The sequence below is a fragment of the Mesoplodon mirus genome, assembly GCF_964341445.2.
Source record: "Mesoplodon mirus genome assembly, chromosome: 5".
NCBI classification, from domain to species: Eukaryota; Metazoa; Chordata; class Mammalia; order Artiodactyla; family Ziphiidae; genus Mesoplodon; species Mesoplodon mirus.
Genome location: NC_138980.1, coordinates 35,708,578 through 35,736,114, shown reverse-complemented (window position 1 = coordinate 35,736,114; position 27,537 = coordinate 35,708,578). Strand labels below are relative to the sequence as shown.

Genomic DNA, 27,537 nt, shown 5'->3' with positions numbered 1-27,537 from the left:
GGGGCCGGCAGACAGGAGCCCGGTTCCGATGGAGTCTGTGAATTCTGCCAAAATCTCAGCAGCTCCAGGTCCTCAGCGCATGCTCGGACGCCTCTGAGGGGCCTATCACAGCCCGGTCCGAGGGCTGCTCCAGGGCCTCGGAGGCCAGGGCTCAGCAGGCGCCGTGGCTGGCTCCACGCTGCTCAGCTTCAACACTCCCGAGGGGTGGCCTGACCCAGCGGTCGGTTCTGGAAGCCAGGATTCAGCTCCTGGAGGCTGGGAATACCTCTGCTCGCCTACCCGAGGGGCAGGAGGGATTAACCGGCGTAAGCCACCTGCCGAGAAGCCCTCACCTTGAACTAGGTCAGTGGGGAGGTTGAGGATTTCACAACAAAGAGGTGGGACAGCACTTTTGCAAAGCGTAAAGCTTTATACACATGCCACAAGTCTATGCGTGGCGGAGAAGGGGCAGCGGGGTGGGGAGCGGACACCCGACGGCACAGAGCGCTGGGCTCGGGCCCAGGGCAATGGACGCACCACTCACAGAAGTGACGTGTTTGAAAAGACGACAGACATGCTAGGTCAGGCTAGACAATAGTTTATACACATCCATGTCAGGTCCAGGTGCCACGCCGCACCCGAGGGGCTTCAATTCATTTACAAGCATCGCATCACAGTGCCTGCCAGGGGTCCGGAGAGCACAACCAGGCTTTCCCCGGGCAGGTCATCACACCACAATAATGCTTTATTAAGGGACAGAATAATATGCAGCTTTGGGGGGGAAATTTTTACAAATATCAAGAAGAACTAATCAAGCATCCTATATAAAACTTTCCAAACTTCCAGGGAGGTCTGCGAAGCAGGACAAAGTGCTCTTTACACAGGAATCAGGACTTTCAAGTATCTGAGTGGCATTGAAAATACCCTAACCATTCTACGTACATACACGGGCCAGTCGGGGCGCTCAGGAGGGGCCGAGCGAGCTGGAGGCCACGAGGCTCTCACTGGTGTCCATTCCCACAGACCCCCCAGCTCCAGGAGTTGTTCCACACGGGGCCTGGATGTCTGCAAAGCAAGAGAGGGAGGAGCTTCAGCCGCCGTGTCCGCTGTGGGGCCGGGCGGGCTGCCCGCTCCTCACTAGAGCTTTGGCTGCGTCCACCTCAAGCCCGTGTGCTTCCGTGGCACTTTCCAGCGGCTTTACCCTTGACCTTCCAGAGCAGGGGAAGCCCGTGGCAAAGATGAGGAAAGTGGGCAGCAAGGCCCTGTGGCTTGCTGGAGCTCATGCTGCCGAGGATGGCCGGCCTGGGGCTCACTGCCCCTGGGAAGCTTAGTTCAGAGGCTGCCCCTCACCAGTGCTGGCACCCCACCCCGGACCCTCCCTCCCTGACACGGCTCATCACCACCAACCTTCAGGTCTCTGGTTTCCTAAATGCAGCTTTCAGACCAGGGCAGGCGGCCCAGGGCCTGGGCTGGAGCCTACTGCCTGCATCACCATCAGACCGGCCCGCCCAGTGCCTTCCAGGGCCTCCTCACTCAGTCCCCGTTAGTCAAGAGGTGAGCGGGAGAGTGACCGTAACCGTTCTTCCCTTTCCTGCCAGCCTGAAGGAAAAGAGGAGGGTTTGGGACCCTTCTCACCCCCAACATCCGAGATGTCCATGATCACACAGTCGCCTTCCTCCTCCTCCTCCTCCTCTGTGTCCGCCTGGAAGCCGTCCAGGTCCCCAGCTCCTCCGACCTGAACAGACAAGGTGCACGGCCGTCAGCAGCAGCACACAGGGACGGTGTGACCCCTCCCGCCACCCGCTTCCCTACTCCTGACCTCCTCTGCCCATCTTGGCAACAAAATTTGAGGAGTCTGTTTGACGGGTTATGATCCAAGGAAACTTTGGGGGAGTTCTCTCAAATGAACTAATTATGTTCATATTTCTGAAAACTACCCCCATCGTTATTTACCTGATTACAAAAATAATCTGTTTATTGTTTTTGAATTAGAACTCTGGGTTTCCGGTTTGGTTTGAAAGAGAAATGGATAAAGCACACACTTTCTCTGAATTATTATTTGGACTAAGTGGCTGAGAAGTTAGTTGGCCAGTGTTTTCTTCGCTGCCCCACAGCTTCATCCCCTCTGCCTGATGCTTGGTAACTCTCTCCCTCTGACTGAGGCTCCAACCAGTTCTGCCTGTGAGGACACCATCTGCCCTCTGTGGACAGGGGTTGGGAGGGGTGGGAAGGCTGTATGGAGGGTAGGATTTACAGTGAGATTCCCAGGCTGTTTTCATTGGCTTCCACCAGAGGGGACAGAGAGACAGACTGTGGAAAGTAACAGGACCGATTTTATACATCACCCATCCACACGCGGCTCGCACTCTGTACATGAACAAAGAGCCAGCAGAGGCGGTGGAGTTGGGGCTACTTCCGCGGGGAGGCTATTTCTCAAAACACTCCTGGAGTTCCTCTGCTACAGAAGTCTCCGTTTGCCTGGAAAAGGGACGACAGCACACCGGGGCTGTCCGCCTTGCCCACGGTCCTCCAGCCTGGCCGGCAGACGGGGCTCAAGCTCGCAGCCCCCTCAGTGCTAGTGTAAAAGCTCCACGCTGGGCTCCTCGGGCTGGGAGCCACCGAGGCAGGAATGGCCCCAGGCAGGCAGGGGCACCTCTGGGGACGCTGTAGGCAGTTTCCAGCTACCTGTTTCAAGAGAGCTGAATGTCCAAGACGAACAGACAGCGCAGCTCTCCCCCGCGCTGCCCTGGAGGTACTGGTTTGGGTTGGGTGAGCAATGGGACAGATGTGTCTCTTGGAGCTCTCCCCAGCCCCTGGGCCCTCCAGACAGGAAGCCAAGTGCAGACGAATGAGGAATTCTCGGAGGAACCACCGCCCACAGCCCCGCAGGCACGCGACAGGTTTCAAGTCTCTGAAGTGAGGGTTCAGGACGGCGCTCTGAGTCCTGCTGTGCTGAGGGCCACGGGGCAGCTCGCCTCGCTGCTGTCACTACTGCAGGGGAGGGCGCAGCGCCGGAAAGTGAGCCTCCGGAGCAGGAAGACACTGAACCACAAAGCATGGAGACTGGAAAGGGCAAATGCAGCCCCTGCCCATGTAAAAATAAGACCAAGGCCGAAGGGTTGAGCTGCCGTGGGGCCACACACACACTTGGTGGCATAACTGGCACCTGACCTCAGCCTGTTCGATTCACTAGATCATGGTACCTTGTAAACCCATAAGGTAGCATGGCTACTTTGAACTCTAAATGAAAAGATTTTAGAATTCCCACAAATTGAAAAAGCCCAACCCAAGCTAAACTATTCATATGCATTTACAGTTTAGCAACAATTACCCCCAAGCGTGTGGAAGGATCAGTTAGTTAGTGGCTTTACCAAAACGCAAGGGGAAGCATTCCCATGCTCCCAGGCCTCCTCCAATCCCGACCTCAGAAACTTCCATCCGTGGCTCCCACTTTATGCTGGCACCATGCAGCACAGGCCCTGCTCAACACACACCCAGAGCTATCCTCCCACCCACCCTTCCAAATCAACCAGCATTTTGTCGGTCAACGTCTCATTGAACCAGCCTCTCTTGCAGCTGGGGTGGCTATGCCAGAGCATTCCAGCCAGAAAGGTAAGGTGGAAGTCTGCCACCCCTCCAGCCAAACGGGAATCCTTCCCAGGGTGGGCTTGGCCATCCTCGTCTTGCTGGCTGGAGGCGCAGCAGCCGTTCTGCCACCATGAAGACAAGGCCACAAACTAAAGCAGGAGGGAGCGCGACAGGAGGTGCCTGGCCCCGGACGACAATGTTCACAAGCTCCGGACTTCTTGTTGCTGGAGACAAACTCCCATAAGTTTAAGGTGACACAGGGGGCTTTATACCTGAGGCCTGCACAGTCCCAGGGGACCAAGTGCTGTCACAAGCAGGGTGTCCCACCTCGAGCACTCAAAGGAGCAGCGGGGATGACTCCCCACTGCCCTGAACAGCCGGTGCTCTGAGCTTCCCTTCCCAGGATGCACCCATTGTGCTGGCCCACGCTGTGGTCCGGGGTCCTTCTCACAGGATTCCCTGAGAAGGGGCTTTTAAACTGCAGACTTTAGCACCTACCCCACACCCACTGAATCAGAACCGCTGGGGCCAGCACACCCAGAACCACCGGCTGTGTAGCCTTCCGTGAGTCCCCGCCATACCGCAGAGCCTCTTCAAGAACTGTGAACGGGGAGAAGCCGCACTGACTGCTGTTCACGTGTGTCTCGTGGGATGAAAGGCGTCACTGACTCTCATGAATCAACCCCTCTCACTTGGGGAGGGGCACCCAGTTTATGTGGGAGCATTTTCTCGTTCCTGGTAGCTCAGTAAACAACGAAGCACCAATGAAACGTAAGAATCCACGTCAAGTGCCTGGCGTGAGGAAAGTAATAAGGGCTAAACAGTCGTTTTCCACGTAGAGAAACACAGGCAATGTACACGCGTGGGGACGGCCACACCAGGAGAGGAAGAGCAGAGAGGGGCTCAGGAAGACAGCTGTGTCTCTCGCGAGAATCTAAGGGAGGGCTGACGGGGACAGGAGCCCACGCACACTGCTTGGATAAGGACACTAAGGAGGTCTTCCAGACCCAGCCCCTTTCAAATGGGCTCTCTGGCCAGTTTCAACCAGAGCAGTCACACTCGCAGTCCTGCTAAGATTGTCTGGCTAATGACATCGACCGTGAAAAGGCTCTGCGGCTTGAACACATAACAGATTGTCTTGGGTCGAGGCCCAGGGAGGGAAGTGTTTGTGGGGCTGGGGCCCCCAACTCCTCACCAGGTGGGCTCCCCCAGTACCAAGCTGTGTCCACAGGCCTCACAGGGACAGGGGCTGGAGAGTGGCAGGAACAGCCGGCATTACCACACCGGACGGTTCTGACGGTCCCTCTTGCTGTGACAGTTTAGGAAGCAGGTTTACGTCGCACCCAAGACCTCATTGGTCTGTGGGCCGCAGGGAGAAGGCTAAACGTCACTCCAGGAGCCGTTGCCCCCCCACCCCGCCCCCGGCCTCCTCACCCTGATGGCCACACACTAACTAACAGCAGAGGAGCAGGGGGCGGGGGTGGGGGCGGACGCGGACGCCGGCTCCCCTCTGTCTCCGTCACCACCCAGCCTTCAGCAGCAGCTCCTGGAGTGGCAGCACCCCCGAGGAGAGCCCGGGATGTGAGCGGAAGACCCAGCTCCTCCTCGTAAAATCAAGTCTCCCCACATCTCTGGGTCTGTGAGATGCCTGCCTCAAGTGAGGACCCGGTGGGCTTCCCTGGTGGCGCAGTGCTTAAGAATCCGCCTGCCAATGCAGGGGACACGGGTTCGAGCCCTGGTCCAGGAAGATCCCACATGCCGCGAAGCAACTAAGCCCATGCACCACAACTACTAAGCCTGCGCTCTAGAGCCCGCGAACCATAACTACTGAGCCTGCACGCCACAACTACTGCAGCCTGCATGCCTGTGCTCCGTAACAAGAGAAGCCCTTATGCCGCAACAAAGAGCAGCCCCCACTCACGACTAGAGAAAGCCCACGTGCAGCAACAAAGACCCAAAACACAGCCAAAAATAAACAAGATTTTTTAAAAATTAGAGGCTTCCCTGGTGGCGCAGTGGTTAGGGATCCACCTGCCAATGCAGGGGACACAGGTTTGAGTCCTGGTCCGGGAAGATCCCACATGCCGCAGAGCAACTAAGCCCATGAGCCACAACTACTGAGCCTGCGCTCTAGAGCCCGTGAGCCACAACTACTGAGCCCACGTGCCACAACTATTGAGGTCGCGTGCCTAGAGCCCGTGCTCCGCAACAAGAGGAGCCACCATGCTAAGAAGCCTGCGCACCGCAACAAAAAGTAGCCCCCGCTCGCCGCAACTAGAGAAAGCCCACGTGCAGCAACAAAGACCCAACGCAGCCAAAAGTAAATAAAAGGAATAAAATCTATCTTTAGAAAAGAAAAAAGTGAGGACCCAGTGCTCACACCACAGGTTTCCAGTAAGAGTAGCTACAAGAATAGACTCATTCACGCCCACATTCCAGTAAGAGAAAGAACAATCAAACGTGGACCCAGGCCGAGGCTCGGGCCCCAGCCTCTGGGTGTCCAGGCAGCACTGGAGACTTCACTCTGGGGACCAGCGTCTCTCAGGAAGCCTGCCCACCACCAGGCAAGGGCAGGCCCCTCGCAACACGTGTCCCCACGGGGCCACGTGCTTCCTCCTCCACGCGCTGTCAGGCTGCAATCACGTGGCTGGCTGTCCGCTCCACCGACCCCCATCTGTGTCTCCCATTAGATGGTGTTTTGCTCACCACTGTCTACAAGGCCTAGCAGGGTACCTAGTGCACAGCAAGTGCTTAGTAACTGTGTTAACTGAGCGCAAAAACTAAATAAAAGCCACGACATGGAACATTATTCAGCACTAACAGGAAACGAGTTCTCAAGCCATGAAAACACGGGGAAGAAGTTTAAAGGCACACGACTAAGTGAAAGAAGCCCATGGAAACACTAAACGGATGAGTGGCTGCCAGGGGTTGGAGGGAGGGAAGGATGAATAGGTGGATCGTGGGGGTTTTTAGGGCAGTGACGCTATTCTGTATGACACTGTAATGCTGGATACAAGTCCTCATACATCTGTCCAAACCCACAGGACGCACAGCACCAAGAGTGAACGCTAGTAAACCACAAAGTCTCAGTGACAGTGACGTGTCCATGTAGGTTCGTTAGTTGCAACTGCCCAGAGCACAGCTCTGGCTGGGGACGCTGATACTGGGGGGAGGCTGTGCGTGGCAGGGGCAGGAGGCACACGGGAAATCTCTGTACCTTCCCCTCAATTTTGGTCAGTTTTGTCACCTCAATTTTGCTGTAAATCGAAAACTGCTCTAAAAAGAAAGATTGTTAAAGATAACAAAGCCGCTGCGGGGTCTCACCTGCCCGTCATGCCGGCGCTTCTTCATGAACTGGGTGATGCACATGCTGCCCACCGACTTCCTCTTGAGCGAGACAGGCGTCCCCTGGCTGGGCCCTGCGGCGGGGATGCTGCCACTGTCCTCCCTTGTGGCCGAGGGCACTGTGGTGACGTAACTCCACTGGCAGGGCACGGGCAGGTGCTCCTGGGCAAAGCTCTTTAGCACCTGTGGGTGGACGTACCAGCACATCCTGTAGTCGGGTCTCTTCTCATATACCGAGTTCTCAGAAATAATCCGCTTGAGCCTGGCCTTGGAGGGGACGGCGGTGTCCTCGCCGGCGGTGGGGGTCTGTGGGCGGGAAGGGCCAGGGCTCGGGGGGCTGGCGGCGCTGAGCTCAGGGCTGCCGGCGTCCTTGCTGAGCAGTCCTCGGCGGCAGCACTCCTGGAACTCCCGGATGATCACCTTGCTGCCATTCACGTTCCCGTGCAGCAGCGGGAGCAGCTGGGCCAAGACTGGCAGGGAGGGGGGGACGCGTGGATGAGACTCGGGGCGGGATGGGATAAACGTGGCACCTGGGTTCCCCAATCTGTCACCGAGGCCGAGAAACACGGTCAGCTTCGGGTGGCCTTTTTTTCCCTTCTGGTTTTATTGCGATATAATCAACACACGGCACCATGTAAGTTTAAGGTGAGCAGCAAAATGCTTACTGACATCATGAAATGACCAGCCATGATAGGTTTAGTGTGGGTGGCTTTTTATGGGTGGACTTAAGACACATGAACTTGCTCCAGAAGAGATTCTGAGAGGCCCAAGCCCCAGGAGGCAGGACTCATTGGGATAAACTGTCATGTCTCACTTCATGTGCCTGTTTCCTTAATAACAGTCCTCATGTTCTCCTGGGTAGCAGGCCCTCCCCCGCTTTGAAGAGCTAGGGATGTGTGTGCTGGTTGGGCAAACGGGACGACTGAAGTGGCTGCCCCGTGCTGCTCCCATGAGTGTCACAGAAAGCACACATGTGCTCAACAAGCGCTGGCTTTGGCTATTTTTTTTAAGAACTTCTGAATTACCATGCCACGTGCCTAGGAAGTCTCCTGCCTGCCCCAGGCCTGGAACTCCCTGGGCCTGGAGGAGGTGGGAGCCCGAGCCCGAGCCCTCCGTCCCCACCCGTCCCCGGCACTCACTCTGCTGGTCCCTCTTCTCTCTCTTGGAGGCCTTGGGCGTCTGCTCCTCCTCGGGGGGCGCGGTCTCCAGCAGGCAGGCTGTGAACTGCTGCAGCACCTTCAGGTCAGCTCCGCTATCCCTGTCGGCCGCCCAGACACAGCCGATCTTCACGGGCTGGAGGATGCGGAACCTCTTCCCCTTGGCCAGAAACTCGTCCCACTCCTTGGCCTTCAGTTTCTGGCGAACCTTGTGGTTCTCCGGGTCGGCACACTCCTTGCAGGTTAGAGAGCAGACGCTTGCTCAGGGTCCCCCTCCCCGGCACCCATGATCCCAGCCTCTAGGGCAGTGAGAGCACGTGCAGGGGCAGGCCAGCGAGGAACAGCGCCCACCCAGCTTCCAACCCCCGACGGGTGATGAAACAGGCAGAGAGCATTTTCGGATTGAGCAATAACTGGCACTTTCCCCCATTTGGTGCCTTAGGTGCATCTGCCCCCTCTGGCCATCCCCGGGTAGTCACAGGTATTTTTTATTACCTCGCCAGTAAGCCTCTTAACGCCACTGTGGGTTTTCTGGTTAACATGTGACCCTGAAGCTGAAATCACCATGCCCGGCCCTCTCCCACCCCAGACTGGTGCCACTGTCTAAGGCAGATACACTGCGGGCCCAACGAGATCTGTCTGCCTCGTTGGCTGGAAACGTACGAAGAACACAGGCCCCGCAAGTCTGGCTCTGAGACAAGTCACTCCCGCAGTGGCATCAGCCCTGTCAGCTTCCCCACTACCCAAACACCACAACCCGGCAGGCCTTCGGAGCCCTAGAAATGGCTCCCTCAACAGTCCCACCATCTGGCAGAACTGAGAAAGCTGGGGGGGCGGGAGTGCTGAGGCTCTGAGGCTGTGGGGAGCGAGGTCCACGCGGAATCGGCCGTGGGGGTGGACTGAGACCTATGTCACCACCCCCAGGTCGGCAGCCACCAAGCTCTGGACCCGTTCCCTCCCCGTTCACCCCTCACCTCGGTTACTCCTTCATCCTCAGACAGGTACCCATGGGGCACGAAGAAACCATCATCCTCATCCTCATCCTCTCCCACCTCATCATCGTCATCCTCAAGAAGAGAAAAAAGTACGTTCATGATGTGTGGAAACAACACATGCTTCACGTAAAATTTTAACCTGTGAACGTCTAAGAAAGAAAGAGCCTCCTACTGCTTCCAGTCTCATTCCTATGCACACCCTGAGGGATCAGCCAAAATCCCATTACCCAGCCCCATTGTGCTCCAGCGGGGGTGGGGGTCAGGCAGGACACAGATAAGCAAGGCCCAAATGTAAAGCAGCGGGAGTGGCAGGCCCCTCGGGGAGGCAGCAAGCAGGCGGGCCCGTCCAGAGGCGGGCGGACGCTGCCCCGTCCACCGCCAGGCAGGTTACTGCCACCCAGTAAGGTTTTCCCAGAACAGCCGTAAACCCGGACGCTGTGTGTGACGGAGCCCGCCCGGAAGCCGGAAGCAGCCCAGCCACGCTCACCCCTTCGCTGTGGGAGAGGGACTCCCCCGGCTCGTCCTCCTCCCACTCCTCGTCGCTGTCCACCTCGTAGTCAAGGAGGTTCTGAGGGGGCAAACGCACAGTGGTCACTGTCATCCTCAGGGCGGAAGGGGAAGGCAGAGCACGAAGGCTAGAACACTCAGGGAGCTCCCAGAGCCCAGTGACAAAGGCACACTGGGAAGGAAGCACAGGGGGTCGGGAGCAGCTGCCCGCACGCTCACCCGGTCCTGGGCCCAGGGGTCCCTCGGGTGGATGACCGTCGTCTTCCTGTTCCACGTCCCCCAGTAGGCCGGCCGGTGGTTCTCGGAAAACTGCAGCAGCTTCATCCTGCCAAACCTCCTCCTTTCGGGGACACCGTCCACTTTGCTGCTCTCCACGATCACCACGTCGCTGAGGGGAGAGACTCCCGCTCAGAGGCCCTTCTGTGGTGCGCCCGCCCACCACCAGCGGCCTTCCCCCCAGGGCGGTGGGCCGTGACGGGCGGCCCCACCTGCCCCAAGGCAGGCTAGTGTTTACTCCAGGGGCATGGCGCGAGGAGAGGGAGAAGCCCGACTATCCAGCAGCTGCCCCACAGCACGCACCAAGGCGGCGTGTGACGGGTAAGATGGCAAGAGTGGGGGAATGTCCCTGCCTTGCCGGGAAGCCAGCACACACAGCCCGTCCTCCAAAGCAGGGCTTTCTACGAACCCGCCGCACCCAGGAGACTCCAGAGGCTCAGGGGAAGCCGCCGAGTCTGGGGCCTGAGGCCCAGGAGGGAGAGAACCAACCAAGGCCACGGGACACAGGAGCGACCAGAACGCAGGGGTCTTCCCGGGCCACCCAGGGCTCTCTGACATCACCAACGGGCAAACGGCAGTCTCCGCCAGCACTAACCTGTTAAAAAGCTCTGTGTTCTGGTTACAAACCACGGTGGGTCCGGACCTGAGGGGCTGCCGGCTTTTCAGATCTTTCAGGAAAGAGAATTCGCCACTCTGCTGCCGGAGGAGCTGGTCTAACTGGTCACAGAGGTCTTGGTCGAAGGCAGTCCGACAGCGAGGGGCGAGGACCATGTGCTCTTTGATTTCAAAAGGGGCAAACTTCCCACAGGAACCGGCCAGGGTCTGAAATGGAGAAGGGGCATGATGGCACCCCTACTGTGACAGACCCGCACACAGCAGCGGTGAGGAGGAGCCGCTGGACGCGAGGCCCGGTGCTTTCGAGTCGTCCAGGTTGGGAGGTCAGAGGAGACGCGTACACAGGCCACACGCTGCTTGATGGCATTTACGTGGGTTTCTGGAAAAGGCGAAACTACAGGGCCAGAGACCGTGTCAGCAGTCACCAGGGCTGAGGTGGAAGGAGGGAGCGGGGGACGGAAATGCTCTACATCTTGATGACGGATGTGGCTGCAGGGCCCTGTACATTGTCAGAACTCGCTGATCAGTACTCCTGAAAAGGACGGATCTCACTGGATTTTTTTTTTTTTTTTAAGATAATTAGACCTTGATGAGCAAACAGAGACCTAGGAGAGTGACCCGCCACACTGTTACAAGATGACTCGAAACAGAACTGAAGCCTGACGTGAACCTGAAACACGGGTGTCTGTATCCTAAGAATCCTTCTCGGTAAACCCTGGTAGGTTTTTTTTTTTGGCTGTGCCGGGCAGTATGTGGGATCTTAGTTCCCTGACCAAGGATGGAACCTGTTTCCCCTGCATTGGGAGCACAGAGTCTTAACCACTGACCCTCCAGAAATTCCCAACCCTGGTAGCTTTGAGTTCCCTTCTTGGAGCTCCTTCAGCATCATGAATGTCTGTGTCAGCAGATCCCGAGGGTGGCAGCAAGTGAGGACAACATGGGGGGTCAGGGGGAGCGTGTACGTCTCTGTGGTTGGGTATAAGAAGGCCAGCCTTTCACTCCAGCAAGAAAACAACAGCTGAGGCCAGCTACCCTCACTGTGGGTCGCATGGCAGGGTCACCCAGGGAACTGTTGAAAATCCTGATGCCCAGGCCAGGCCCATCAGATTCTCTGGGATGGGATCCAGGCTCCAGTGATTTTTAAAGCTCCCTGGTGAGTCCAACACACAGCCGAGGCCAAGAACCAGCAGACTGTCCTCCTCACTAACAGCTGCTGGGAACATTGGGTATCCGTACGGGGAAACACTAGGGCCACGCCCCAGTCCACGGGCACAAAGAATTCCAGCTAAGCTAAGGAACTAAATAAACATAAAAAAACAAAACTTAAGCTAAAAAAAAAAAAAAAAACCTGGAAAAAATTAGAACGTGTCTATAACCACAGGATACATAAGGCTTTCGAAACAAAAGCCAATTACGATAAAAGAATAAAAATGTTCAGATTAAAACGAAAAATTTCTGTACAACGAGACACCATCAACAAGTCAAGGGGGAAGGAATGGACTGAAGGAAGTATGTGTAGTGTATCCCACCAAGAATGAAAACCCAGACTATATAAAGAGCCAGAGATAGGGGAAAAAGCCTATCCTATAGAAACATGGGCAAGAAACAAAAACTGGCAAGTCACAGAAAAAGAAATAAAATGGCAAGCAAACATGAAAAGATGTTCAACTGCAATGAGAATCAAGGAAAAACGAAGTGAAACAAAGATACGTATTTTTCACCCAACAGGTCGGCAGTTATAAGAAAATTCGTCACATCCAGTGCTGGCAGTAAGTAGGCGGAGAGGACGTATTTTGACGCACTGCGGGGACGGGAGACTGTCCATCAGCATTTCCTGCTGGGAGGGCACTTGGACAATAACAAATACAACTCTGTCAATGTTGTGTCCCCCAGACATAGTGGCAAGTCCGCATCCCAAGAGGTGTGCTGGTGACATCCATGCACCGTTTGGGGGGATCAACAGGGGAGGGGGATATCAACGATGATGCCACCCACATCACGACACTTTATGCAGCAACAAAAAAGAATGGAGAGGCCAACATGGCAAGAATCCAAGATAGGACTAAGCGAACAAAGCGGTAACATAATAAATTCATGATTTGTTACCTACATAAGCACACAAATATACGAAGGGATGCACACGCCCAGAGAAAGATCTGGAAGGACACCCTTGCATCAGAGGAGGTGGGTCACACCTCTGGAGCATGGAGGCAGGTCTGGGGTCTCCACAGGCAGAGGATGGTCTAGAAGGTGACCGGATGGCAGATGGGGAAGCAGAATCCTGTGCTGAATCCCACATGTTTTATGCTCAACCTTGTCTCCTATGTTGAGCAGAAAATCTCCAAGGGTGAGGACCGGGTCTTCCTCCCTTACACCTTCCCACACAGCTCCCAGCACAAAACTGTTGATGAAGCAACCTCTAAACACTTGGCAGTTTTAGCAAACGTGCCACTTTTTGCCTTTTTGAGCACACAGTGAATGACAAGGTATCGAACCTCCAGACCCTACCAGAGATCAAAGCTCCCTGGGCAAGCAGAGGCCCCTCTTGATGAAAGAAGAGCCAGTGGGTCAGAAGACGTCTTTTTATTTTTCAAAAGGAACAGCCTGACAAAGGCCAAAAGTAAAGCCAAAGGAAGCCAGCTGCTCACCTTGGGGGCCTGTGGAGTCTTTGGTTTCTGAAAGAACCTCGTGATTTCTGCTTTCTCGGCTTTAATGCGCTGCAATGTAAGAGAAGAGGAGGATGAGGAAGAAATGAAGAGGAACTGTTTTAAAACATGCAAAAGCCCCTAGAACTGAACCCCAAGCATTTTTAGGTTGAAAGCATTATTTTGATGTTAGTTCTCAAAACCCACAAGCGGGTACCAGGCAGTCTCAAAAGGTCAGAGCTGCAGAAGGACCGGGATGTCAAGCCAGCAGGCACATGTCAGTTCTTGGGCCCCCACCCCGCTTCCCACTACCTCCAGGACGATATCCGATATCCAGCAGTAGTCAGGCAAAAGACCCCGCTTCTCAAACACACAGGAAGATGCAAGTTCTGGGAGAACATGCTACCTTTTCTTCTTCTCTCAACCGTTTCTCCTCTTCCTTTTTCCGCTTCTCCTCCAGCTTAGCCCTAAGAGACATCAAACTCAGTTTCACCAACCAGCACAGGCCTGGCCCACGCCCCGCAATCGTCCCTGGACAGGGACGAGGCTGGGCATGGGGAGGGGGAGGGGAGGGGGAGGGGAGGGGCGGGACACGCACTCCAGGGCCTCCTGGCGCTCCTTGCGCCGCTCCTCCTTGCGCCGCTGCTTCTCTGCCTTCTCCTTCTCGTCCTTCTCCCGCTTCTCGCGCCGCTCCTTCTCCTTCAGCTCCTTCTCCTCCTCCCTCTTCTTTCTGGCCTCCTCCTTGGCCCGCTTGGCCTCCTCCCTCAGCTTCTCCTTCTCCTCCTTCTCGGCCCGGAGCTTCAGCTGCTTGCCCAGGCGCTCCTTATCCTGCACGGGAGACGGTCCACAGCTCAGCCCCACGGATGCCACGAAGGGCCGCACCAGCGTCCGGGGGCGGCCGTGCGCAAGCGGAGGGCAGGCACGAAGGAACCAGCCCCGGGAGCAGCCTGCTGGTCAGCGTCCTTACAAAGAGGGGGCTTTTCAGTCCATTACATTTCCTTCTGTCATGAGAAAGGCGATGAGGGTTAGCCGACTGCCACAGGACCTTCTGGGCAATTCAAAGTAAGATGCGTTTAAGACACCATCTTCAAACGTGGGATGATGGTCAATTTTTACTTAATTAAAAAAGATTAAGTAAGCACCTCTAGGCTGCCTACGCCGGGTACCTGCTCTTGGATCTGAACTGCATTTATCTGCTCAGAAAGCTGTGGTGAAATAAAGACACAAAAACACCCACAGGTTTTGCCTCCCTACCTTCAAAACAAAAACATTTTCCTTCCCGTCCCCCCAAAACTATTCCAGACAATAGGGTTTCTTTTCTTTCTCTTGAAATGGGAGAGTGGGATGAGACGAGGGGGAAACTGACGAGCAAGTCTTAAAAACGGGGGGAACTGAGACTTCCCTGGTGGTGCAGTGTATAAGAGTCCACGTTCCCGATGCGGGGGACCCGGGTTCAATCCCTGGTCAGGGAACTAGATCCCACATGCATGCCGCAACTAAGAGTTCGCATGCCACAATTAAGGAGCCCGCCTGCTGCAACTAAGACCCGGCGCAACCAAATAAATAAACTAATTAATTAAATATTAAAAAAACAAAAACAAAAAACAACAGTGGGAAACAGATGAGAACACATTAAAAAATAAAAGCAAAAAAATTTTTTGTTTAATCTTTACAGCCATTTCTCAGAAGAAAAAATTCTATCTTTAAAATCATTTCTCGGGCCTCCCTGGTGGCGCAGTGGTTGAGAGTCCGCCTGCCGATGCAGGGGATATGGGTTCGTGCCCCGGTCTGGGAGGATCCCATATGCCGCGGAGCGGCTGGGCCCGTGAGCCATGGCCGCTGGGCCTGCGCATCCGGAGCCTGTGCTCCGCAACGGGAGAGGCCACAACAGTGAGAGGCCCGCGTACAGCAAAAAGAAAAAAAAATAAAAAATAAAAATAAAATCATTTCTCAAAAAACCAAAACGAACAAACATTTCTTGGCATCTGAAAAGGTCAGGTGTTAAGAAAGGACCCAGAGTGATCTCTATGACTACGGCAGTGCCGTTTCATCACCAGCAGGAGGAAACAGCTAGTTTTCTTGGATACTCTTTAAAGCGGGAACATCTCCTTTAATCACATCAGTTCCTCATTCCAAAGAATTCGTATGTGGCCTGGGGCGCTGGGTTATTATATAATTTTGATTTTGTATTAAACAAGTTTCACCTCCCAGACTGAAGGGCATTACCTTCTAACATAGCGCAGGGTAATTCTCAAGGACAGGAACCACCAAAGATGGGCTTCTCACCTTTGGCAGAAGCCCGACAACTCAGCTTTTGGTATGGGCCTATGATCATGCCCTTGTCCCTAGAGAATATCCTACCCTCTGCCCTGATCAACCTTTGCTCGCTTCACAAGAGCCATGGAGGCATGCTGGTAGAGATCTGAGAAAGTCCTTGCCAGGTACCCTCCGCACATGACTCATGGGATACCTGAAGAAGGGGCTGGTCTGGATCGAGTAACTGAGTAATGAGACCAGCCGCGAGTGCTGGGTGGTGAGGAGGAGTCTCTCCCTGCTAACTATGAGGACAGGAGGCTTCTGGAATCAGGCCCTCCCCACTCCCGCCCCGCAGGTGCCCATCTCTGAAACTACAAAGAAGAATGAGATAAACTCTAAAAAAGCCATCAAAATCTGACCCACAAAAATCGAACACAGCCATAAGGCAGACGGCAGAGCAAGTGCCTGGTAAGCGCACAGCCAAGGGTCATCAGCGCCCCTTCCGTCAGCTGGTCGGGGAAGAAGTCCATGGCCTTCTCTGCAATTCATCCAGTAAGGAAGAAGGCCCCTGCACTGCTGGGTGTGAAACGTGCTGACCTCCAGATAACAGAATGGAAGACTCAGCAGGCAACCACTAAACAGTAATCACCCATCTGATGTAGGGGCCACCACGGTACGGCGCCTGGGAAGGGATGGAACTTCAAGCTACACGCGTAGGAGGCTGGGGCGCAGGGAGAGCCACTGGGTTCTTTTTAAGGCAATTTTAAACTACAGTGGGGCTGCCCAACTATTACGACAGTCAGTACTAATTATAAGAGCTTAGAAAAGCCTACATGCAAAACCTTAGGATTCAACAAACCTAAAAATGATGCAACCCATAAGCACGAGGCCCAGTTATGCAAAATGAAGCAAGAATCAAAATAATGCTCAGAACAAGCAGGGGAGAGTGAAAACCGGGCCAGAGAAGGGCAAAGGGCTTTGCTTCCTATTTACTGCGAAAAGCGCACCAGGGGAACTTTCTATTTCAGGGGACATGTCTTACTCTTTGCAGTCTCATCTTGTTCTTCTCTGCAGAGCCTTTGACCAATTTCTTACTTATCTGAAAGGAAAGACATTGATCTGTAAACATGGGTTGTTTCTATCACTTTAACACGTTTAACATACCGCACAGTCCTTGGGGAGGGCAAGGAGGAAACAATGTAAAACAACAACAGTGAAAACCTTTCCAGGTAACCAGTTCCAGCAAACAGAACCAAAACTTCTTAGTTGGGTCATAAACTCCAACGCATGTGAGGATAAAAGGGGAGACCGGGAGGCAGATAACCAAAAAACGTAGGAGGCCAAGCTGGAAATAAGAAGCCACAGCCAGGGCCCTTGGTGTCAGGGAGACACAGAGTGGTAGGCCTGTAGGCACCTGGAGAGGAGGCGCCCTGGCCACAGAGGACGGAGTCTTACAGGCACGCAGCCCAGCACTGCTGCTGCCCCTTCTGCTTCTCCCCAGAGAGGCTGACAGTGGAAATTTCCTGTGTGAGTACAGGCACACCAACACAACGCCATTTTCCCAACAGCATTTGCTCCCTCTGTGTCTCTGTGTCACATTTTGGTAATTCTCACACTTCAGACTTTTTCATCATTATTATACTTGTCACAGGGATCTGTGGTCAGTGACCTTTGATGTTACTATTGCAAAGATAGCGACTTGCTGAAGGCTCAGACAACAGCGTTTTTTGCAGTGAAGTATTTTTTAATTAAGGTATGTGCTTTTTTCAGACATAATGCTACTGCACACTAAATAGACTACAGTACAGTGTAAATGTAACTTTCATATGCACCGGGCAACCAACAGATCCACATGGCTCACTTTATTGTGCTACTCGCTTTACTGTGGGGGTCTGGAACCAAATCCACATTATCTCCAAGGTCTGCTGTAATGTCTACAAATCAACACCCCGTGAGTCAAGTAAGACACGTGTACGGGCTGGATTCCCATGTTTGTACCCCCTGCCCAGCACAGCCCTGCTTCTTAGAACACAGAGTAAATGCCCAGGAAGAAAGGTCAGCTGGCCAGAGGTGGTAATCTGGTCTAGAACCCCTGTGTTCTAGAGCACAGCATTCTCTATCGTTCTGCTTCAAACTGAGCATGGGCTACAAGGACTGACCAAGACACATGGCTGGACTCCCTCGCCGTGCTGGCTGAACAGTCCCAGGTAGGAATACGCACAAGGAGTCCAGGCTACTGGCCTAAGCTACCTCCAGAGCAGGGAATCCTGGCGAACAGACCATTCATTGCATGGAAGACCAACGGGGAGAATTCAGACTGGAAAGAAATACCCAGCCGGGCTCATTTTAGACTTGAGGAGGCAGCCAGAAAATGAGACGAGCTGAAAAACCAAAAGCCCATTTCTCTTGAAATTGTCTTGACATGCCAAGAAAACTGTGTAAAAACAGTGCTTCCTCTATCTGGGAAAGCCTCGCCCTAAGACTTCCTACCGAAGAAAACTACAGTTTAAGACATCCTTCTTACTCAGGATGCACCGAGTCCTTTCTGGACCAAGCCTTCCCTCAGGAGAGGGCCGCGCACCATCATGTGAAAGCCATGTGATCGGGAGAGCGCTCAATCCCACCTCACTGCGCAGGCGCCCACAGAAACGCCAAAGCCGTCTTACCAAGGGCTTAAGAAAAAGCATCTGCCGGGCTTCCCTGGTGGCGCAGTGGTTGAGAGTCCGCCTGCCGATGCAGGGGACACGGGTTCGTGCCCCGGTCCGGGAAGATCCCACACGCCACGGAGCGGCTGGGCCTGTGAGCCATGGCCACTGAGCCTGCACGTCCGGAGCCTGTGCTCCGCAGTGGAAGAGGCCACAACAGTGAGAGGCCCGCGTACCGCAAAAAAAAAAAAAAAAAAAAAAAAAGATGTAGCACCAAACGTGACTGCCAGACCGCTATATGAGGGTGTTTGGGGAGCAAGACGCATCTGTTCGGTCTTGCCCATACTTGTTGAATTTCAGCTGCAGAATCAGTGCCTTTCACAATCTTCCCCTTTGCTGTGAGTCCAGGAATGAGAGAGTTGACGTGACTACCGAGAGCTGGCTTAACGATATCCAACAACCAGAGCAGTTACGATTTTATTTAAAACTAGTATCTCTATTGCTTTACCAGGCACTCGGATAGACCTTACTGAACTGATATAATTTTAATCTTCTTGACCTTTGGCCCAAGTATTTATAAAACTCTCTCAAAATATAGGCCACACATTTTACCGACCTGGAACTCAGCTACCAAAAAACAAGATCCAGGATTCCACAATGAGGTTGAAACACACACATCAACTACCCCAAAGAGTCAAGGCAGCTATAACCACGTCTGTGAGGTAAAATTCCTGCACTTTATTCGGGAGAATCCTAGGGCCCACTCACTCTGCTGTGATATATAAGGAGGTCTAATTTCTAGGCCCAGAGCAAGTAAGCAGCAGTAAGTGAGGGGAGGAGAGGCGGCTGTGGACAGGCCCCTCAGCAGCTAGAAACCTGACAGCAGGGGAGGGACAGCAGGTGGAGGGGAGACACGACCCTAACTGGTCCAGGCATGTGAGGATTGAGAGCAGGCAAAAACTGACACGCCCGTTCCTGTGAGCCTGCAGTTCCACTTAACAACTCAGGGAAGCTCATGACAACTATTGTCTGTCAAGGCCAAGAATTAGAGACAACAGAAATATCCATCAAGGAGAATGACTATGCAAACTGCAGTTTATCCACACCATCACAGGACCATCAGCGTATGATATAGCAGTTAAAAAGAGATCTTCCTGGGCTTCCCTGGTGGCGCAGTGGTTGAGAGTCCGCCTGCCGATGCAGGGGACACGGGTTCGTGCCCCGGTCTGGGAAGAAGCCACGTGCCGTGAATCGGCTGGGCCCGTGAGCCATGGCTGCTGAGCCTGCGCGTCCGGAGCCTGTACTCCGCGACGGGAGAGGCCACAACAGTGAGAGGTCCGCGTACAGCAAAAAAAAAAAAAAAAAAAAAAGAGATCTTCCCATCCCAATGTAAAAAAATTGCTAAGACACCCTGGAATGAAAAAGAAACATATTTACACTATATGGCCCATGTAAAGAAACAAAAATGATACTGTTTATTCCTAGGGATCTCTCACATACACACCACACAGAGAAATGTAAGATGAAGATAGTGGCAACCTAGGGGACAGAAAAAAGCCAAAGGGGGCTGCAATGTTTCAGTGATCTTTTTTAAACATGGAGAATTTAATACTTGTATAATTTAAATTACCTGGGAGACAGTTCCAGCGTCCGTACAGAGGCAAGCCATAGATTCCAATAACACCACCGTATCCACACAATCCTTTATGGAACAATACTCTTGAGTCATCAATAATGTAGGCTGAATTACACATCTAACTGCAAACAAACTGGAGAAATGGTTCTATCCTAGGTGGTAAAAAGCTCTGATGACAAATAGCCACGTTCTGGCTAATCAAGAGACCCTGGATTATCTCAAAAAGGTATTCCTAAATTGTTTTTCAAAGTCGGACTCTCTAGATACCTGGGAGTACTTTAAAAAACAAAACAGGGACTTCCCTGGTGGCGCAGTGGTTAAAAATCCACCTGTCAATGCAGAGGACACAGGTTCGATCCCTGGTCAGGAAGATTCCACATGCCACGGAGCAGCTAAGCCCATGTGCCACAACTACTGAGCCTGCACTCCAGAGCCCACGAGCCACAACTACTGAGCCCACGTGCTGCAACTACTGAAGCCAGAGCACCTAGAGCCTGTGCTCCGCAACAAGAGAAGCTGCTGCGATGAGAAGCCTGCTCGCCACAAGGAGAGAAAGCCCACGCGCAGCAACGAAGACCCAACGCAGCCAAAAATAAATAAATAAATTAAAAAACAAAAACGAAACAAAGCTCTCTCAGGACACACACACACACACAAAATAGAGGACCAGCAAATGCTTAGGGGTTCCAAATGCAGAGATTTTACGATTCCAAGTCCAGAACTAACAGAGCCCAATAAAAACCACACACATGACATGGTAATAGGAAACAACCTGTAAGCCTTCAACAAGTGTCTGCCTACAGTCTGGAGAGGAGGAGGAGGAGACAGAGAGGAAAAACAGAAGAATAATAGTATTCCCCACAGTCACAGGGGTCAGGAAAAACTTGGGCCCACAGCAGGGAAAGGTGTGAAAGTCAGGTACCAACCATGAAACCAACCAACCAACCAGGAAATCCAGCACTCCCGAAAGGTGAGGAGCTAAACTGGAAAGCTGAGTGTGTGAGGCTCAAGGTGGGCTGTCTCCGCCAGGCCCTCAGGCACCTCCTGGTGATCATTCCATTTCGCTCTCATACCTGTGTTGTCATCCAAAGTCACGGGGTTCTACTCCCATCCTGTGGGTGACTGGGGCGATTTCCTGCCACAGGCTGGGTGGCAGGGGTCGGGGGGCCTGAAGGCTTCGCCACCTGCAGTATGAATTATCTGTAAAGCTGTGTGGTAACACTGTCTTCTAGAACATCTCAAAACTCCAAGCCTGGGCTTCCCTGGTGGCGCAGTGGTTGAGAGTCCACCTGCCGAGGCAGGGGACACGGGTTTGCGCCTTGGTCCGGGAGGATCCCACATGCCGCGGGGCGGCTGGGCCCGTGAGCCATGGCCGCTGAGCCTGCGCGTCCGGAGCCTGTGCTCCGTAACGGGAGAGGCCACAACAGTGAGAGGCCCGCGTACCGCAAAAAAAAAAAAAAAAACAAAACTCCAAGCCTGTGTTCAGACCCAGATTGAGTGTCTCAAAGGCAGGATTTCCTAAACGCAGCACACTTGGTTTCATGTGCTCAGATGTTGCATGGCCACTCACGCCAGCGGACGAGATGTAACACTCTTCTGTGATAAGGCCCAATTGCATGGCTTCCCAGTCCTCAGGCTTGGCTATGGGCATAAAAACAAACTTAAAAAAAAAAATGAAGCTATTAAGGAGAATGGAAACATGTGTACATGTCCTGCTCTCCAGGTTCACTGGCTGTCATGAGTCATGTGACAAAGTAGCTCTGCAAAGCAGCAGCAGCAGTCTGGAAGGATTCTGAGCAACTGGATGGACAGAACAGAACAAGATGGCTGACGGCAAGGGACTCAAACTCGGATTTTGAGTCTGGGTAAAAGCTCAGATGGAAGTTTAAAAAATGAGTATGTCAGTCTGCCACATTTAGAAACTTAGAAGGAAAAAAGACAACCCCGCTCTTGATTGATATTTTGTGTACCTAAAGAGGAAGCCGTTTTCCCATTCTCCAATCTCCTCAAGGGGGTAAAAGACAAGAAATGGAATCATCTAGAAAAATAGTCCCTTAGAGATCAAATTTTAGAAAGCAGTCGAGGTTGGTGGTTTATGGTCAGATTAAGCAGGTACAGTTAGCAAATGAACAACCCACCCCAGGATCCAATCTTATGTGAGAGCCTGATGTGAACAAACACAAGTGCTACAAACCCAAAAAAACCCCAAAGAACACTGTTCAACATGCTTTGGTATTCTTGACTGATTCTATCAGTTTTACCCACAGGACCTCAAGGACAGGTGAGAACAGAGACATTGGCCACCGTGCCGCTCGGAAGCCAGTAACAGAAACAGGCATTTCCAAAGTCACCTGTCCAGGTCCTTAAACATGGTGCCAGGACGCTCCTGTTCTCGCCATTCTGGGTGAGGTTTTTAAGATAGGCAGGCCGCGCTGACAAGAGCTGACCCTAAAGAATGCCCGTTTTATTCTTCCTGCTTGGGGTCTCTCCACCAACGCTCACTGACTGCTGACAGCAATGGCCCTACGAGTCTGTGTTGGAACAGGAGGTGTGCAGGGAGCTGAAGCTAAAGGCTGAGTCGAGGGTCACAGCCGTCCACTTACACCCATTAGTCACTAAAGTGGCTGAGATGACCAGCACCGTTAATTACGTGAACAGCACTACCAGGATGGCACCGACACACCGGCGACTCACGGATCCATCAGCATATCGCAACGTACACACAACCAAACACCCCAATGGCTTTCGATGCCGGAAAGTCACAGGACTTGGTCTCCGGCGCCACTTGCTCGGCCACTAGCCATCTGGGGGACACAGCGTCCATGGGTGAAGAGGGAGGGGCCGTACCCAGAAGCCTCTGGATTCCGACGGCACTGATTCGGGGGAGATACTCACTCTGCGGACGGGTGTGGAGGCGGGGAGGGGTCTAGGGTTGCTGTGCTGCTTGGCGGGCGCAGACTGCCCCTCGGGTGAGCTGGTGGGAGAGGAGGAGCTCAGGGACGAATGGCTCAGGACAGAGTCCTCTTCGGGGCTGGACTCCAGTGTCTCGCTCTCGGAGGGCACAGACTGGCCCGGAGGTGTGGCAGGAGGAGACTTGGCTTGGGGTCTGGCAGCCAGGATATCCTGCAGGACAACCACGGGCACCTTCCCTTTGAACAGGATGCCCCTGGCCCCACTCCAGCCGTCCTGGTCCTTCTCTGAGCATGTTCTCAGGCCACTGGTCAGCTCGGGGCAGCTTTGGGGCGAGCCCTTCTGTGCGAGTCCCCTCCTCTCCGCGTCCCCTGAGTCAGCACCCCCTGCCTCCATTTTGCACGGGAGGTCTGAAAGGGCCTCTTCGGGAAACACTAGCTCGTCCTTCTGACTGACCGTTGGCAGCCCCCTGTCATCTCCAGCTTCGTCTGTGACCCCGTTTACACTCTCCTGGGAGGAAGAGGCTGCAGAATTTAGCTTATTGTGGCCCACGGTGCCGTCCGGTGGGCCACTTGAGTCCTCTGTCAAACCGATTATGACCACAGGCTGGTCAATACTGGTTTCGACTTGACTTCTTAAAAAGTTATCTAAGGGGCCCTTCCCGTTGACAAGTTTTGGCCTAAAATCTATGTCGGAGCCCATGTGACAGCTGTCCTCCAAGTGGTCCAAAGAGGTCTCTAAACCAGGGACATGACCCTGCACAGGAGCACCCTGAGCGCCCCCCATGTCGTCCAACCCGTCGTCGGTCTTCTCCTTTGGGACAAGATTCAGGCGCTTGAACGGCAGACGAGCTGAAACCAAAAGAGAAGGAGGCCGTCTGTTGAGTGAGAGTGTGAAGAGTGACAATCAATGCTTTAATATTCCACGTGCTCAATGAGTAATCGACCTTGCTGTGCTTGGGGGTGGGGGGACTTTCTAAAGTTTAAAAAGGGGTTATCTTCTCATTATGTACTTTTCCAACATCCTAATTAAAAGCAAAAGCAACAAACAAACAAACAAAAAACTGAGAAGCTTTCATAGCGAGGACATTGCAAGAATTTCAAAGGAGAAGACACTTTCCGATCTGTTTGAGATTCAGTTCAAATTCCAAAGTTTTTTATTATGGGTGGAAATTTTGTTTGAAGATAAGTGCATCTGGCTCTGAAAAGCGAAAGAGATAGATCCATTTGCGGAAAGACTTCGTTCTGCTCCCAGCATCCCAAGCTGTTAGCTTTTCTTGACAATGAAACAAGTACCCTCCCACTGCATGCCAGCCTTCTGGCTGGTCCCAAGAGATACACAGCAACACCTCAAGAGAGTGAGGAAGTTCAGGTGAGTGACTTCCCAAGGAGTCCACATGTACTCAAATGCCCAAACATCTTATTAACTATTTTCTAATTTAATAGACTCAACAAACAAGCCTGGTTTTGGTCAGTTTATAAAATTATCATGCCCTTGGATTCTACAGTTTGCCCCTAATTCTTTAACCTCAGAAGACGGTTGCCCTTCATGTGATTCCCACCAACACCAAACCTGCTATCAGTTGACACAGGAGAAGGCAAACTGCTACAGGGGAACCAGATAACCAAGCTTTGAAAACCAGAAACCATCCTTTTTTATACAGTCCAGCCACTAACCTGGCCTAAGGGTAAATCCACCCCCCTTTTTACACGAAAGGATTTGGGGACACGTCCTATAAAACGCTGTTCAACCAGGGGCAGCTGTGCCTGCCATGTCTGGAGACATTAAAGGTTGTCACGACTTGGGAGACGAGGCTAGGAATGCTGCTAAACTCTCCACAGTATACAGGACAGCCCCCCATGACAAAAACATTACAAAATGTCAATAGTGCTGGAGTAGAGAAATCCAACTGTAAGGGCAGCAACCTCTGGATATGCTCCTGGCAACAGCAGTGTAATGAAACGGGTTTCCCAGCTTCCAGTTGTAAGATGCAACTGTTTTCTCCCCTTCAGCCCCTTGGAGGCTTCTGCTGGGGACCCCAAGAGATGGCCTCTGCTCAAGGGGAATGGAAAATATAATTGAGCGGACAATGAAGGATATAAACCAGGAACAAATATTTAACCCATTCCCAGAAAGTTACCTTGTATTAACTTCTTGACTGGAAAAGCTGGTCTGTCTTTGCAATCCATGGCTGTGAATAAGTGTCAAAGGATAAGTTATTAAGTGCTGGAAATAATGAAGTAGCAAACACACATGCAGTACCTACTGTGTACAAAGTGGTTGTCCAGTGTGGCTGATTTCGCCCCTAATCCCACCTCCCCAGGAACATTTGGTGACGTCTAAGGACATTTCTGGCTGTCATGACTGGAGAGAGGGTGCTACCAGCATCTAGTGGGTAGGGGACAGGGATACTGCTAAATATCCTGCCACACACAGGACTGCGCCCCACAACAGAGAATTATCTGGCCCAAAAATGTTAATGAGTTGAGAAATTCTGCCCTGGACACCGTCACAGCTGGTTTTATTTTCCTTGAGCATATCACTCTGAGACTTCTGTGTTTATTTATGTCTCCCCCCCGCATCAGAACGCCAGCTTTATGACAGCAGGGAGACTTGTTCCACACTGTACCTGTGGCACGGGCTCAGGGCCTGGCACATAGTGGGAAACCAATGAACACAGTAACAGGGACAATGAAAAGAAGACTGAGTAAAAGTAGAGATGAGAGAAAACATTGTATCACTGATTTCACCATTCATATAAGCCCAAATCATCCTCCTCCAAACCAACCCCTCCCCACCAACAAATCTGTAAAAGTAGAATAGGGTTTATTTTCTTTCAAAACAGAGTTTATAGAAGGTAATACATCTTAAAGCATTTCAAGCTTGCCAAGTGCTGTCAAGAAGTGATAAGGCAGAATGTTTTCCTGCACGCACACACAAAAAATCTCAAAAAAAGCGTAACAATATCAAAGCTGATGCAGCAATGACTATAAATAGAACCAAATCTTTGGATAAATATCTTCAAATGGCTAGAATAAGTTTAGAAGCTGACACCCGCTAGATCTGGCTTGGAAAAGTCTAGTTTAGTTATTTTGGCCAATCCACATTTTTTTTTTTAAAAAGATACATACAAGTGAGTATTTTTTAAAAGCAGATCAGGGCCTTTTAAAAAACTCAGCTGCCCTTAGATGAAGCTGCTCTCCCCACTTCCAAGCTTGGAATATAAGAAAAGTACCCAGGGACTCACATTTCCTTTCTACCCATTTCAAGATATCATTCTCAAGTTTTCAGTTACCAAAAACATGGATTTCCCCCCATCAGCTGAAGGATACATAATCTTTAGCCACTTAAATTTATTTTTAGGACAACCACAAGGCCTTATTGGCATGGCCCTGAGTCACCAGCTTTGATGCAAGTGGAACAGAGGTGACCCGGGGCCCAGAAGCAACCTCAGGTCGACATAAAACGGGATCCCATCCAGGGATTCAGATTGTTCAAAGGTACACATACAAATTAACAAATACTTCTGTATAAACTTACCACTGCTCTTTATCCTGAGATTATATCCCTCATAATTTTAGTTGGCATTAAAACATCCTTCCCTTTTATGGTGCATGGTCAAAACAGATGGTGCTTTAAAATTTTTTAAATTAAACATGCTTAATGGGTCAAATGACAATCAGTCCCAACTTTATTTATATGAATTCTATGTCTCTTTGAAATCCCGAAGTCTGGAAACAATTAGCACACTGGTTTTCAGCTAGGGGGCCCCTTGACAATGCCTCGGATACATTTTTGGTTGTCGCAACTGGGAAGAAGAGGTTGCTACTGAGATCTAATGGGTGGAGGTCAGGGATGCTGCTCGACACCCTACAGCGTACAGGATGGCCCCAAATGTCAGTAATGCTGAGGTTGAAAAACCCTGAACTAGACTAGTTGATGTCCCTACCAACCCTTAATTCATTCAACCAACCCATCTTTATTGGGCACCTACTATGTGCCACGCATTGTGCCAAGTGCTGGTGGTAAAATGGGAGTCAAGCAGGGGAGACAAGCCGTCTGGTCTTCCTTGGTTCACCACCCCACGTTTGGGGGGCCTGCCAGGAGCCAGAAAGCCCCCTCCAAAGACACAGGAAGCAGAAAGACAAGTCTTCACCATGCATATCCGGCAGCATCAAGAACCCGAGACCCCTACCATCCGGGCCGCTTACCTGGTCTGGCCCTGACCCGCAGACGCAGCTGTTCTGGTCCCCAAGCCCGTGTGACCCCGGACCTCAGTTTCCCCACCCGGCCACAGGGCCGCTGCAGGTTCCAACTTGTCCAGGGGACACAAACGCACTCGGTAACCTGCAAACCCCTCCCTTTCGCCTCCCTGGGCTTCAGCTTCCCCTCCTGGCCACACACACACCCGTCACCGCAAAGCGCTCTGGAAGGACAAAGTGACGCAAAAGTGCCGGAAAAAAAATGGTTGCGGCTGCAACAATAACGTCAAGGAGGGTGCCCTTCAGACTGCAAGGCCCTTCCTCGGGACTGCTAACGGCTCCACGGACCGAACGCCAGGCGGGGAGGAGCGGGCCCGGGGCCGGGAGGCCCGTCCGCCCCCAAACCGCCGCCTCAGCCCGCACAGGCCGCGCGCCGCGCCCCCGCTTCCCCTCGGCGTGGGCCGGAACCGACCTGCGGCCGCTACGCGGGCGCCCGGCGCCCCGCACTCCGGCTCCTCCAGCATTGCCCCGGCGGCGTCTCGAGCTCCCCTCAGGCGGCGGAGGCGCGGGCTCCGCTCAGGCGGCCGCTGCTGCTCGCCCTCCCGCCCGCGCCGCTGCTGCCGCGGCCGCCGCGCTCGTATTTGGCGGGAACCGCAGCGACCCCCGCGGCCCACGCGCGGATTGGGTGAGGCCGGGTCACGTGACGGTCCTCCTCGGGAAGAGGGGAGCTCCGGGAGCATCCTCGCGAGAGCCGAGGCTTCCATTGCTCCCATGGCTCCCC

General features: G+C 52.9%; 1 protein-coding gene across 1 annotated transcript; it reads right to left on the bottom strand.

Annotated features, from left to right (window-relative positions):
- Positions 1-561: 561 nt before the first annotated feature.
- CHAF1A (chromatin assembly factor 1 subunit A) lies at positions 562-27,405 on the bottom strand. Its single transcript, XM_082620237.1, has 15 exons — positions 27,229-27,405; positions 24,695-24,745; positions 22,540-23,405; positions 16,406-16,462; positions 13,706-13,935; positions 13,514-13,574; positions 13,111-13,179; positions 10,443-10,669; positions 9,791-9,959; positions 9,552-9,632; positions 9,044-9,136; positions 8,052-8,304; positions 6,892-7,382; positions 1,615-1,714; positions 562-1,044 (listed from the first exon to the last, which is right to left on the bottom strand). Exons 1-15 carry the CDS (start codon positions 27,278-27,280, stop codon positions 944-946), a joined length of 2,901 nt encoding a protein of 966 aa, XP_082476363.1. The 5' UTR covers positions 27,281-27,405; the 3' UTR covers positions 562-943.
- Positions 27,406-27,537: the final 132 nt, after the last annotated feature.

What these genes read in the sequence shown, in the direction of transcription:
- CHAF1A (XM_082620237.1), bottom strand. Translation starts at nt 27,280, where the DNA reads ATGCTGGAGGAGCCGGAGTGCGGGGCGCCGGGCGCCCGCGTAGCGGCC. An exon ending in AACACAGAGCTTTTTAACAG is followed by an intron (nt 9,960 to 10,442) that starts GTTAGTGCTGGC and finishes CTCTCCCCTCAG; the next exon opens with CGACGTGGTGATCGTGGAGA. An exon ending in GGACATCTCGGATGTTGGGG is followed by an intron (nt 1,045 to 1,614) that starts GTGAGAAGGGTC and finishes CTTGCTTTGCAG; the next exon opens with ACATCCAGGCCCCGTGTGGA.